Raw genomic sequence first — 15186 nt, 5'->3', positions numbered from 1 at the left:
AAATGTTAATACAGGTGCACCAATGTAAATTTTCAAAATTCATAATAATTATGGTACAGGTATGGGAACTGTTATCCAGAATGCTCGGGACCTGGGGTTTTCCGGATAAGGGATCTTTCCGTAATTTGGATCTCCATAACTTCAGTCTGCTAAAAATCATTTAAATATTGAATTAACCCAATAGGATTGTTTTGCTTCCAATAAGGATTAATTACATCTTAGTTGGGATCAAGTACAAGGTTCTGTTTTATTATTACAGAGAAAAAGGAAATCATTTTTAAAAATTTTAATTATTTGCTTATAATGGAGTCTATGGGAGATGGCTTTTCCATAATTCGGAACTTTCTGGATAATAGGTTTCCGGATAAGGGATCCCATACCTGTATGATAGAAAGCCAACTTCCTGTGACCATAAAATTATAATTAAGTGGCATGTCTTGCTTTTTTTCCCAGTATATGTTGTAATTGCATGAGGTCATACCAAAAGCCAACATCCAGTTCTAACTTCTAAACTATGACATGTTTATATATGGAACTGGCAAAACTTACCAATTCTTTAAACAGTAATATACATTTTTGCGTGCAATAAATCGCCATTTTAGCATGCGTTATTTCTCGCGCTAGTTTTACCGCATGCGTTAATTTCTGCGCTGAAAAGAATACGATCGCATGATTCACTATAACTTTTGCGCTCTAAATATCGCATTCGGCTATGCGAAAATTAACTCCTACTACAGGCAGGCGAAAAATTATAGAAAAGTACAGTAAATGATTTTTTTGCAATAAAATATGGACTTACAGTGTTATTTATTCAAGTATGTGTCTTTTTACTCAATTTTACTCAAAATTAACACCTACTACAGGCAGGTGATAATTATAGAAAAGTACAGTAAATGAGTTTTTTGCAATAAAATATGGACTTTGCAGTGTTATTTATTGAAGTCTGTGTTTCCCCTAGAGTGACGCAGCCGCCAGTTTGCAGCGAAATGTTCATTTTTAATACAGTAATTTTCCGCAAGTATTGGCGTGTATGGCTAACATGGCGTGCGTTCATTTGCACGACTATTTATATTTGGCTACAAGGGATGAAATGTTTTGCCAGGCATGGATTTGCAGCGAATTTTTGGACGTGCGTTGAATTTTTTCGCGGCGGATTTTTTCATGCGTTTCGCAAAACAATCCGCCAATGGCAAAATGCATGAAAAAATTCACCACGCAAAAATTCAACGCACATCCAAAAATTTATACAAGCGTCAAAAAATAATAGTCACGGGCAACAATTTTTTTGCCGTTTCGTGGATCTTTCGAAAGATTTGCTAATTTTTCACTAAAGATAACCAGAACACATTTGCTCATCACTAGTGGCTACTATTTATAAGCATCTACTATTTATATGATACCATTTATATGCTACCATTTATATGTGGCTAATATTTATATACACCATTTATATGTGGCGACAATTTTTATGCACTATTTCTATGCTACCATTCATATGCGGCGACTATTCGCGTGCGTAATTTAGCGCATGTACTGGCAAATACTGCATTGAAATAGTCTTCACGAGTTAAATAACGCATGTAATATCGCGTGTAAAAAAGCGCAAATATGCTTATAGTGAATCGTGCGAAAAATCGCCAAAATTAAGACGCGGTAAAATTTATAGCGCACACTAAAAATAGCGCACATTTTATCGCACTTTAGTGAATCAGGCCCATAGTCTCCTACTACAATTAAAACTGAATATGTTTCCTCACTGTTCTTCAACCAGGTGCACATTGTCTATATGCAGCCTCTTTTGTTATCAATTCATTTTTGGAACAACATAATGACAAATCAGTATGATTTTGTAACTAGGAAGTGAAGTTCTCCAGTATAGTACTTGCCAAATCAGCATCATGTAACAGCTTTTATACAGACTTACATGAAAGGGTTACAGATGAAACCTGATTACAGATTACCATGTGAAAAGCCAGAGCCTGTCTAAAAATGGCAGCTAAAAAGGTGGCACTAATGGCAATAAGTGCTGTCCAGCAACTTACATTTATTAGACATGGCCCTGATTTTCAAATAATATGGAAACCCTAAGTGCATTGGTCATTTCATGTGAAGAATTATCATATAAAGTAGGAACATTTAACATGCGGCTGATCAGCTGAAGTTGATTCCCAGCAGTCATTAATTGTAAATCTACTTTAGTAATTAAGAAGCATATCATAAGAAGCTGGAATATCAAGGAAGTAGTGGGTGCAGTGGGCGCAAAGAGTAAAAATAGAAACCATGAAATAAAGTTGGTAGAAGGGAAGTAAGAACAAAAGTGTGGGGAATGTAAAAGAGTGTACAAACACTTGATAAGAGGTTGGAGAGGTTGAAACCAAACACACTGGGAAAGAGTTGAAGGAAGAGAAGGTTGGTTCCGGAGTAGTAGACATCTGGGGAAAGTGGACATCAGGCAAGGATTTGGTGGGTTAAGAGCAGTAGCATGGAAGTGTGAAGAGAAGAATGAGAGAATGTGGTCTTTAGGATAATAGCATGGAGGTGAATTTATTGAGATGTGGAGAGTAGAACAAAAACAGAGCATATTAAAGGATATGAGGGAATGAATGGGTGGGAAAGAGAAAGCATTTGGTTTTTCTTCCACCCAGTTTGTGGGTGGAACAAACCCAGGATTGTTTGGATTTAGTGTGAGTCTGTTGGCGCTTCACATGATAATTGTCATACTACTACTACCTTGGCTATGCTTTGGAATTATATTTCTGTTTTTTCCACTAACTTACCCCCCAATCAGCAGAATATTGAATTAAGAATAAAATCGTTTTAAGACATTTTCTCCTTGGTGCCAGTAAAAAATATTAATTAATACTAGGAAAGATCTGCTAATTTGTTATAATGCTTGTCTCCGACACAGGTACATGGCATAATCTTTTATTTAAACAAGTAATATATAGCACTTAATTTGTTCTATTATTTTATTCATTCACTGAATTAATCAGCAGTCATGGGGAGAGAACAGCAGACCGTCCCAGAGTGGTGCTTGCTAAGATTTCCACTTGATATTAGGGCTCTAGTACTGATTTGCAATATTATTCCCATTGCTCATACAGAGACTAAAATAATATTGAGGATTTAGAAATGTTTCATATATTTTTTTTTTTTTGCTGTCTTTCTTTCTATGACTCAGTCCTTCAGCAGTTGAATATGTCACTTAATTTAATTCCTATGCAGCTTAATGTGGTGCATTTACACACAGAATAGTTATAGCGCAAGTACAATGAAGTGATTAAAACGGTGCTATCTGAATGACTCAGACTCGAGCTGGATTTATAACCAATATTTCTGTTAAGCTTTGGTGGAAAATTACTTTTCCTCTATGTTCTTGCTTTTTAGTACCATAGCAATAAAATGAACAAATTTTCTTTATAAACCTCAAAATGCTATGAGACTATTAGAAACTGAAATGAAATCATTTGCATTAGAATATCTTTTATTGTTAGTGCAGGTATGTTTAACTTGTAGACCTTGGGCTGTCAAAGTACAGTTCCCAAGATCCTTGAAAGTCTTCAAAATGGAAGTGAAGGATTTTGTACATTATCCATTTTAAAATATCTATCAAATCCCATAAAGGACTTCTAATCCTGCAGTAATGTAAGCAGTGGGTTTCAGGTAGTATGTTGGACCACTAGGGGGTCTATTTTTTAATGATAGGCAGAGTCAAGCCAAGACCCTGAATTATCAAACTCTGAAAATGATGCCCAGCAGTTCATTATTTTCCTCATGTTTTAAAGTATTCATTTCATTTTACGCATGGAATCTTGGACAAGGGTCGGGTCTGGGGGCCCCAGTCTGACCCTGCATGGAGTCAATTACTAAAGGGAAGGAAAAAAAAAACTAAAAATTCAAGAGAGAATAAGAATACATGGAGATAAAAAAAAAGTTTTACTCTACTTACCAAGTCTAGAATTCCAATGCTGTTCCAACCTTGCATGATGGGGAGGAATGATATAAAGGTTGGAATGATCCAGCAGCCACTGAGCATCAGGGTTATTCTGAGGGGGGTCATTTTATTTCTGTAAACCAGGGGCTGGCAGCAAATGGCGTAGTATCTTAAAAAATGAAAGAGTATGAGGTTGTTGTATTACCAAACATTGCACAAAGTTACATTTTTATTCAAAGTAGCAGTAGTAGTTTGTTTTACATGCAGTTGAATAAGAAAAAAATTACAATAAAATTAATCTTATAGTCAGTGTTTTTTAGTTACTGGAGTTAGCAACTCTGAAGGCCAGAAAGAGGCAAGGAGAAAAAACACATAAATCAATAAAATATAGACCATAAAAAGTTGCTTATTATAGGCTTATCTAAAATATGTTATATATATATATATATTTGTGTGTGCTAAGGGTCGCTAGAGTGTGTCCCTTAGGGGCAGATTTATCAAAACTGCAACAAGACTTTTCTACTCTAATTCTGTCCGATAAAACTGGACAGAATATTCCCATGTGTGTTTTGTCTCATTTTCAATGAGGCTAAAAAACTTGAATGTTGTAATAACTGGGAAAATAAAGTTGTTAGAGACAATTTTCATTGACTTCTATTGGACCTTGCCAAGTTCTTTCTGGCGACTTTGATGATTTTTTTCATTAATAAATACAGACTATTCATGGTTCTTAAGAATATTCACGAGTATATTCACATTCTATTTTTCTGTAATTTGTAGGGAATAAAATGCCTTTATAATGGCTGGAGCAACACAAACAGCAGATTTCCTATATATGCAGACTGCAAGTCTATTCTGGTTTCTGAGGAATTCACTTTAATTTTGTTGCATGTTATGCGCTAATGAAATTAACAATTTAATAACCACAAATTAACTTGTACTTTGCTGTTATTCGGAGTGTTGTCAGCTAATCAAACAGCAGAGAGGTATTGCCAGTTCTCCAACTTGTGCAACAAGGAAACAGATCCACTGGAGTGCCTTTAATCAGTGCAGTGATTTATTAGTAATAATAGGCGGATTTTTCACCGTTTTGTGAATATTTTCAAAGATTAGCAAATTTTTCAGCGAAATTGGACAGATTCGTTCATCACTAGTTTTGGACCGAACTGGTCCTTTCTTGAGTGATTAAAGGCACTCCAGTAGCTCTGTTTCCTCATTGCTATTGATCTTAAGTGAATAAAAATACACACAGATCTGCTGAAATCACCCTGGGAGTTACTTTGGAAAAAGGAGTTACTACCTCTACCATTTGTACAGTGCATATATATCCTACTATATATATATATAATGTGAACAAAAAAACTGTGGTCCTTAAAATTAGTGTAAGCCCTGCAGGGCATTCCACATGCTCACAGTGAAGAACCATTTTTATGTCGCTTCTGGTGAAAATGATTTTCCTCAGGTCTAAAGAGGTGGTCTCTCCTTCCTTGTTCTTATTTATGGGAAAGAAGGTCCACTGTCATCTGTCTATAATGTCTTCTAATATATTTGTAAAGAGTAATCATGTCCCTTCATAGTGATTAAAAATTTGCAAAACCGCTGAAAAGTTTGCAAAATGATTTTTTTTGAGATTTAGTCAAATGCATTATAGTAAATTTTTTTGCCGTGTTTTTTCTCATGCCAAATACATTGGAGCATTTTTTTCTCACTCCACATGGATTGGAATCAATTGGTGTTTTTTCCCATGCCAAATGCATTCAATTAAAAGTTTTTTCTCACTCCAAATACATTGAAATCAATGGGTGTTTTCTATCGTGCCAAATACATTGAAGTCAATAGGTTTTCTATCATGCCAAATGCATTGGAGTCAATGGGCATTTTTTCTCGCACCAAGCCAATGGGCTATTTTTCATGCCGTGAAACAAAACACATGGTAAAATTCTAGCGCAGATTCAAAAAGAAATTTGCCACTCCTATAAACAAATCCATACCAAGAGAAAAAAAGTGACCATCCCTACTCACAAGTACCTCTTTCCCAGAGAAAACGACCCCAACCTTGATAGTGTTTCCAATTGGTACATTCCTTTAATTAGTTCTCTGCTCTATTTCCAGCTCATGAACTTTCTTCCTAAGGACTAGGGCCCAAAGCAGCACTGCATACTCAAGGCAAAGCCTTACCAGGGATTCGTGTTTACAGCCCACAAGTTATGCCCTTTTTTATACAAAAGAGTACTTAATTTGCTTTAATAGACACTGACTGTCAAGATTCAAGTATGTTAATATTGGAAAATGCACAATGGAGTTCTTGATATTAAATAAATGCACAATGGAGTTCTTGATATTAAATAAATGACAAGCAATAAAAAATTGTTGTTGATCCCAGGGCTTAAACAAAAACATTCATATTAGGTGGTTGGAAGCACATTTATAAGCAGTTTATTCTGTGCACCGCACAAACAAGCAACAAAAATGCTTATAAAAGTTTTACTGGTATTTTCTATGGCTCAAGATTTAGTTGTTTTAGTACAAATATGTGGAAATTCAATGACCTCTAATTTCTAACAAAATATAAATAGAAGATAAATTGACTGATCAATAAGGTTTCGCTTTTCTACTTTTAAATGGCAAAAAGGGATTTCTGCTACATTTAACCTATGCAATGGCTTTATGGAAACAAAGGAAATGTTGAGACCAATAACTTTATTTTTTTGCATTTCTAAGATAAAACATTGCCTTATTTTTGCTTTATGAAACAGGGATAAAAGGTGTTTATTTAAAAGAGCAGCTCCTGAGTTTAATGTAACTTTATATGAGCTGCTGAGAGCTCATCGGCTTCCCTACTCACAAGTACCTCTTTCCCAGAGAAAACAACCCCAACCTCGATAGTGTTTCCAATTGGTACATTCCTTTAATTAGTTCTCTGCTCTATTTCCAGCTCATGAACATTCTTCCTAAGGACTAGGGCCCAAAGCAGCACTGCATACTCAAGGCAAAGCCTTACCAGGGATTCGTGTTTACAGCCCACAAGTTATGCCCTTTTTTATACAAAAGAGTACTTAATTTGCTTTAATAGACACTGACTGTCAAGATTCAAGTATGTTAATATTGGAAAATGCACATAGAGTTCTTGATATTAAATAAATGACAAGCAATAAAAAATCATTGTGGATCCCAGGGCTTAAACAAAAACATTCATATTAGGTGGTTGGAAGCACATTTATAAGCAGTTTATTCTGTGCACAGCACAAACAAGCAACAAAAATGCTTATAAAAGTTTTACTGGTTCAGTTGTTTTAGTACAAATATGTGGAAATTCAATGACCTCTAATTTCTAACAAAATATAAATAGAAGATAAATTGACCGATCAATAAGGTTTCGCTTTTCTACTTTTTAATGGCAAAAAGGTGTTTCTGCTACATTTAACCTATGCAATGGCTTTATGGAAACAAAGGAAATGTTGAGACCAATAACTTTATTTTTTTTGCATTTCTAAGATAAAACACTGCCTTATTTTTGCTTTATGAAAAAGGGATAAAAGGTGTTTATTTAAAGAGCAGCGCCTGGGTTGAATGTAACTTTATATGAGCTGCTGAGAACTCATCGGCTTACCACTGCGTACTTGTATAAATCCATTTTACTTTGTACAAGGATACATTAATGTATTTTTCTTAGAAAGCTATACCTGGAGAGTGAAATTAACTCATACTGAAAGCTTAGGCAACTGTAAGCGCTCGTCGACCAATACAAGAATCGTCATTTTCCAACCACCTATTTTGTATATGACAAACTGTTTTTTCCTCACTGCGACTTAAGAAAATATTGCTTTTACATTCCTCGCACAGTAAAGCATTCACAGCTAATACTAGCTCTTGTGCATATTTTTTCAGACATACCTAAATACATGTATTATATGCTGATTTTCATAAATGTCTATTTTTTTCCTAGTGTCTGGTTTAGTTTCTATATTTTTAGCTATCTATGGCAACTACTAATATCTTCTGACTATTATATAGGGAGTATTGGCCCCCCTGCTGTGAAATATAAGGATATTAGAAGTCTCCAAATAGTCCCATGACTGTATAAAAAAGTGAAATCAAAGGCTAAGGGGCACATTTACTAACCCACGAACGGGTCGAAATGAGTCCGATTGCGTTTTTTTCGTAAAGATCGGTATTTTGCGATTTTTTCGTATTTTTTGCGATTTTTTCGGCGTCTTTACGAATTTTTCGTTACCAATACGATTTTTGCGTAAAAACGCGAGTTTTTCGTAGCCTTTACGAAAGTTGCGTAAAATCTTGCGATTTTTCCGTAGCGTTAAAACTTAAAAGGTGCGAAGTTTCGCGTAAGTTTTAACGCTACGAAAAAAGCGCAACTTTTTGCGCAAGTTTTAACGCTGCGAAAAATCGCAAGATTTTACGCAAATTTCGTAATGGCTACGAAAAACTCGCGTTTTTACGCAAAAATCGTATTGGTAACGAAAAATTCGTAAAGACGCCGAAAAAATCGCAAAACATACGAAAAAGTCGCAAAATGTTCGTTTTCAAGTCGGAACTTTTCCAATTCGGGTCGGATTCGTGGGTTAGTAAATCAGCCCCTAAGTGTTTTAAGTTTATGGAACCCCAAGATTACAAGAAAGCTCTAAATTATTGGAAGGACATCTACCAAAGACACATTTTTAAAAATGATTTGCTTTTTCTCTGTAATAATAAAACAGTACCTTGTTCTTGATCCCAAGATAAAATTAATCCTTAGCACCCAAAGCATGATTTATACAGTGAATAATGTACACCCTGTTGTAAAATATAAGGATATTATCAGTCACAGAGGAGTTCCATGACCGTATCTAATATCTAATAGTCTCATTATTTATTATAATACACAAGTTCCAGTGAGTCATATGACACAAGTTACATCACTAAGCAGCGATTATAACTGATACTAAGTACTACTGATTATGATATAATGTATAGGATATTCATGGTGTATTATAATGATATAATTCACAAGAGCCATGAATATCCTATAAATTATATACTTATCAACTGTGCTTAGTAATGTAATTAGTTATAATCAGTGCTTAGTGATATAACCTTCAGTCTTATATTCAACAATAGGGGATACATTATTCACTATATGAGTCATGGCTTTTGTGTATTATATAGATCTTTTTAAGTAGTTCACATGATGTGTTGTTTTGGCCAAAGGCTTTATATAGTTTAAATCTTACAACAGAATATTAGTGTCTTGATGCAACAGATGCTGCTTGGCAAAGGGTCATAACTAGGTGATCATCCAAAAATATGTTTTTAACCTGTTGCGTGACTGAAATAGCAGCCACTGAAGATTAATACCAAAGTTTACTATGAAGTATTTATTGAAAGGAAGGCTGTAGCCCCTTAAATAACAGTTTGTAGTATAAGTGATCTATTAAAGAATCTGGAAATATATATATTTCAAACTAGAATCTATATGGGTAAATATCTAGTATAAATAAATTTAAAGCAACTGGACTTGTTTAGTAATCATTGAAGACGTTTCACTACTCATCCGAGCAGCTTCTTCAGTTCAACTGACTGGTATGGGAAGTCCTCAGCATATATACTCTTCCACTAATCCAATCACAATGGCACTATGTAACTCTTCAGAAAGGTGACATCTGAAACTCACAGAGGTGTGAATGCTGTGGAGTTACTTTGAAAGGATTACCAAAGTATCATGCAACTCTTCAAACAGGTGTTACTTTTTTGGAGTTGCATGAATGGATGTGTGAAGAGTTCTGAAACTGCCGGGGTACAGATGTTAGAACAGCATTGTATGTAGCAGACAGATGGTGTCGAAGTCCCCCGCCTCTGTTAAGTGATGGTTTCTCCACTTTGACATGAATGGCCTCTTTTACACCACTTTCAAACCAGCGGTCTTCTTTGTCCAAAATTTGGACGTTGCTGTTTTCAAAGGAGTGTTCCTTGTCTTTTAGGTGTAGAAATACAGCAGAGTCCTGGCCTGTAGTCTTCGCCCTCCTATGCTGAGCCATTCGCTTGGAGAGCAGTTGCTTTGTCTCACCAATGTAAAGGTCGGTGCACTCCTCGCTACACTGGACTGCGTATACAACATTGCTTTGTTTTTCCTTTGGTGTTGGATCCTTTGGGTGTACAAGTTTTTGTCTCAGTGTGTTGCTAGGTTTGAAAAACACAGGGATGTGGTGTTTGTTGAAAATTCTCCTGAGTTTCTCCGACACTCCTGCTACATATGGGATGACTATATTTCGCCTTCTCTCTGCCTCAGGACGGTTATTCCTTTTGGTGTTCCTGTTGGGCTTAGTTGCTCCTGTTTTGACAAAGGCCCAGTCTGGGTAGCCACAAGCTTTCAGTGCTCCTCTGAGATGTTTACATTCCTTGTCCTTGGACTCTGTATCAGTTGTCACACTTTCCGCCCTGTGGTGTAGAGTTCTAATGACACCCAGTTTGTGTTCCAGCGGATGGTGGGAATCGAACAACAGATATTGATCCGTGTGAGTTGGTTTCCTGTATACTTCTGTTTTCAAGATACCCCCCTCTTGAATGGATATCAAACAGTCCAAAAAAGCAAGTTTGTTCTCATGGACATCCTCCCTTGTGAACTTGATATTGTTGTTATATGGGTAAATATTTCAGTTTTACATCTTTTCCCTTGAGCCACCATTTAAAGGAACAGTAACTAAAATATAATGTGCTGCTGCCCTGCAGTGGTAAAAGTTGTGTGTTTACTTCAGAGTCTACTATAATTTATATAAATAAGCTGCTATGTAGCCATGGAGGCAGCCATTCAAAGGAGAAAAGGCACAGGCACATAGCAGATAACAGATAAAACACTATTGTTCTCTACAGAGCTTATCAGTTACCTGCTATGTAACCTGTGCCTTTTCTCCTTTTTTCCAGCTTGAATGACTGCCCCCATGGCTACACAGCAGCTTATTATATAAATTATAGTAGTGTTACTGTAGCAAACACACCAGTTTTACCAGTACAGTGCAACAGTGCATTATATTTGTATTACTTTAAAGATCTTTCATTTTTTGGTGTTACTGTTCCTTTAAGGGGTAATAAATAAAAGGCACAACGTTTGCCCAAGTCTGATAACCCATAGAAATCCATTAGTGAATCTGCTAACCTGCTAGCACCCAGATGGAATCTGTGCAAGTGCACAAATATGCATAATCCATAGAAATAATGCCCTTGTTGGAATTGCATCCAGACACCAGTGCTAGAAGGAAATAATAATGCTGAGCTCTGTTCCACCAAGCCAGCTGAAGGCAGAAACACAACTGGATCAGGAGATGCATGGACATGGGCACAACAGTAATTCTAGCAAATAACAGACTGGAACGCAGTCATAATAGGATATCAAGGACACTCAGAATCAAAGATAAAATCTTAGAATTTGTATTGCCATCCTGTTTTAAATGCCCAACTGTGTTTATGTACTACAGGACTGTAGGATATTACAAGAGAAGGTGTAGTTCATTAAATAAATAAGCCTGCAAAGTGCCACTCTCAGAACAGAAATGAAACACTTTCCTGCAATATATATGCCTCTTCTCTGGTGCGGTTAAATCATCATTCCTCTTGGCCACAGGGGGCAAACAGAGGCCAGATCCACATTTCCACAGCAAACAGTGCTTCTGAGTAGAAACATACCAGTGTACAGCTATTTTTTCATAAATCCATTAAGTATGTGCACACACTTTCAAAACACATCTACTAAAACATTGCCAGAGGTGAAAAGTGCACAAGCAGAAACAGTGGCGAGGCTCAAACACACTATTGTTTCATCTGCATTTGAAAAGCTCGATTTTAGGTTTGGTTTCTGGTCGATGTAATGTGCACTGTGTAGTATCAATAGACACAATGAAATATCTGTTACTGCAGGTTTTAAATTTGGGTGTTTCTCCATATACCCAGGCCGCCACGCACCCACTCTTTCCATAATGGGTTTAAGGAGGGATAGAAAAGAAGAGAAACGTCTGGTAACAAATCCCGCTTTAACAGTATATACTGTCAAGTTAATCCAGACCTACAAAAATGAACGTTTGTTAAAACATAAAATTACTTTATGTGTCCCACTGTGCAGAACCCCCCTGATTTCCCTCAGGTCACATTCCATTTATCGCTTCTATTTTCTGCTTCCTTGAGTTAGTCTGGGGTAAAACACCTGGATATTATGTTGTCACCTGGGACTGGGTGGGTTTTGGGCAATATTCTTATGTGCAATAACATACAGCAAGGCAGGCTTTACTGTTTTTATATGTAAATGGTAAAAGTATTATTAACAGAGCATACCTATGTTAAACAAAAGTACATAACCCTTAATAATACTGTATATGGTAATTGATGTTTCTGATATAAGTAAGAGGGGCAGTTTAAATTAATTAAATAAAGGCTGATGGTGCACTTGACAGGATCAAGTGTAAGGCCAATGTAAACAATTACATTTATATAATATTTAACAATTAACTTTCTTGTGAACTCTGATAGCCGCTGAAGGCTGCAAACAATTAAAAGCAAGAGTGAGGGACCCATGTGTTGTCACTCCTAGTTGTGGTTTTCCTCCATAACTCAAACCCTTTCTACCAGGCCTCTCTTATTACTTTAGTCCCAGGCCTTACCCCTGTTACGCCCTACACTGTTAAGCCCCTCCTGCTGCGACTCTACACTAATGCAACCCCCCAATCCGCTACCCTTGCTTTGGGAATGGTAGGTGGGAGTTGTTCAAGGAAAAAGAAAACACCCCCTTCAATTCTTTCCTCCTTTAACCCATTGTCTCCACCCCTGCTAACTGTCTACCCAACAAACTACAACACCCGGAATTCCTAACCTAAACTCCTCCGGTTCCCTATTTCCTAGCCCTGTCATGGCCCTATCATTCCCTAGTTACCGCTTCACTCCCCACGGGCATTCTTTATGGCTTTTCCCACTGCGTTTGAACGCTAAGCAATAAAGTAACCTGATAATTCTTTCTATTGTCCTCCACACTGCTTCCTAGTAGGGATGCACCGAATCCAGGATTTGGTTCAGAATTGGGCCAAGATTCGGCCTTTTTCAGCAGGATTCATATTCGACCGTATTCACACTCCTGGCCAAACCGAATCTGAATCTTTAAAATCACATGACTGTCGCATAAACATGGAAGTTGAACATTTTTTGCGATTCTTTTTAACCCTTTCTTTTCCTGATTTGTGTATACAAATTAGGATTTGTGTTCGTTATTCAGCTGAATCTTTCATGAAGGAATAGGGGTTCAGAGGAATCCAAAAATAGAGGATTCAGTGCATCCCTACTTCCTAGATAATTGGCTTGGAGATGCTAGTACAGATAGATATTTGCACACTTCTCTGCAAAATGTGTGCACAGTTGCTTTCACCAATCAAGTGAAAATTCCCACTACTGGCATCTTCACAAGACTTACCTAGAGTGCAAGGGGGCAATTGGAGTTAAAAGGGGGGCAGAACCAGTTATTGCGTTCAGCTAATACACAACAGAAACTATATAGTTGAGAGAAAGTCACCTCTCCTACTGTGCTAATAATAATACAGAAATCATGTCTTTTAGATTCAGGCACTATAAAGAATCATTTACTTTAGCATTAGTAACTCTAAAAATAAATGCAGTACAGACCCAAAACCAAGTCAGATGTTCTGCTTCATAATATTAACATATTATAATTGCAGACCGTAAGCTAGAATATGTTTTAGTTCCGCTGCAATTTGCAGCTGTCCTCATACAAACACACAATCCTATAATTAAATAAATAGAGGCTTCCCAGCAGTAGTCTGCAGTCTGTGGATAACAATTACATTAAAAAGTAAGGCCATTCAGTGGAAATGGCTAAAGAAAGAAAAGTCCCTTGAATGTAGTTCTCAGACTTTTTGGCTTTAGACCCAAGTTGGATGTATATGAAAATTTTATTATATGTCACCCCGGTAAAGTTCTAAGATAATTTATATAAGCAAATTTATGTAAATGTTAAATCTTACCCTAACTGACCTCCAGATTGTGCCACTCAATGCCCTGCATTGGGTCCTCTAGGTCGGTCAGCCCCACAGTTTGGTGTTAGGGTTTAGGTTAGTAAAGAGGCAAACCGAGGTCATAGGCAAACTATCAATTATTGCACAGAAAAGTAATAAAGGATAACACAGAAAAACTCGTTCCATTTAAACTAATTTAAACTAATAGTGGACAATAAATTATTGCAATTACCAGAGGATGTCATGCAATGTGCTTCCAGATAAATCCTATTTCAGTTTAGCTATATGTGAATGAAGTCATACGTTAGTTAGATAACAGAAGGCCTGTGACAATGGGCTTCCAGAGAAATCACATTTCAGCTGAACAATATATGAATGAAGACATAATTCTAGTTGTTAATGCTATTATCTGCAGACGGCAGGGGGCCCAGACAATTGCTGAATAGATACTGTAAGCATGCTTTTCCCTGGAAGCAACTGCCTGCCAATAAACTGTATATTATACTGCACCTGCACTGAAATGTAAGAGCATTCGTTTACACAAATAATACATATTTATGTATCTAGTGTTTGATTGGGGTCACAGGGGAGGGAAGAGAGGGGCACATAGTATACCTGTTAAGAAAATCCCACAGTTACAAAGAAATCTGTCTAAAATTATCTTTAGATCTAATGCTCCAATGTATAATGTTAGGGTTGGACTGGTCCACTGGGATACCGGGTAAAATCTGGTGGGATTTTCTTTCTTCTTATTTTAGATGAAAATGAAAGAAAATTAAAGATGGCTGTGCATTCCATTCTGGATTGGATGATTTTTTTGGGCAAGCATAATATTGTTATAATAAGGTTAAAGTGATCTTAATATCTCTTAAGGTTCAGGAGTGCCAATAAGAGCTGTAATTGGCTACTTAATAGCCCTTATTTTGACTGACAGCCTACAGGAGGCTCTGTTTTGCATTATGTTGGGTTTTTATGCAACCAAAACTTGCCTCAAAGTCATAAATTAAAAAATGAGCATCTGCTTTGAGGCCACTGGGAGCAACATCCATGGGGTTGGTGAGTAACATGTTGCTCAAGAACCACTGGTTGGGAAACACTGCGCTATAATAAGTATATATGCCCCTATATGTGTTTTTAATACACAGAGTTATATCCATGATAAATCAGCAATTTCAAAACATTACAGAAATTTAGGGTGGACAGTCAAGAGTAGAATTTAATTTCATAGATAAACCAGGGAAACTGATAAGG

At 36.6% G+C, this 15186-nt stretch overlaps 1 protein-coding gene across 3 annotated transcripts in view; it reads right to left on the bottom strand.

Moving 5' to 3' along the window:
* htr4 (5-hydroxytryptamine (serotonin) receptor 4, G protein-coupled) overlaps positions 1–15186 on the bottom strand; it is a 241901-nt gene that overhangs the window by 71048 nt on the left and 155667 nt on the right. For all 3 annotated transcript variants that reach the window (XM_031898824.1, XM_002939806.4, XM_031898825.1), the window contains exon 5: positions 3950–4103. In XM_031898824.1, the coding sequence (XP_031754684.1) occupies positions 3950–4103 (154 nt within the window). The remainder of the gene's footprint in view (positions 1–3949; positions 4104–15186) is intronic.

This window comes from Xenopus tropicalis, chromosome 3, assembly GCF_000004195.4.
Source record: "Xenopus tropicalis strain Nigerian chromosome 3, UCB_Xtro_10.0, whole genome shotgun sequence".
Taxonomy (NCBI): Eukaryota; Metazoa; Chordata; class Amphibia; order Anura; family Pipidae; genus Xenopus; species Xenopus tropicalis.
This window is presented reverse-complemented; position numbering and strand designations above follow the sequence as displayed.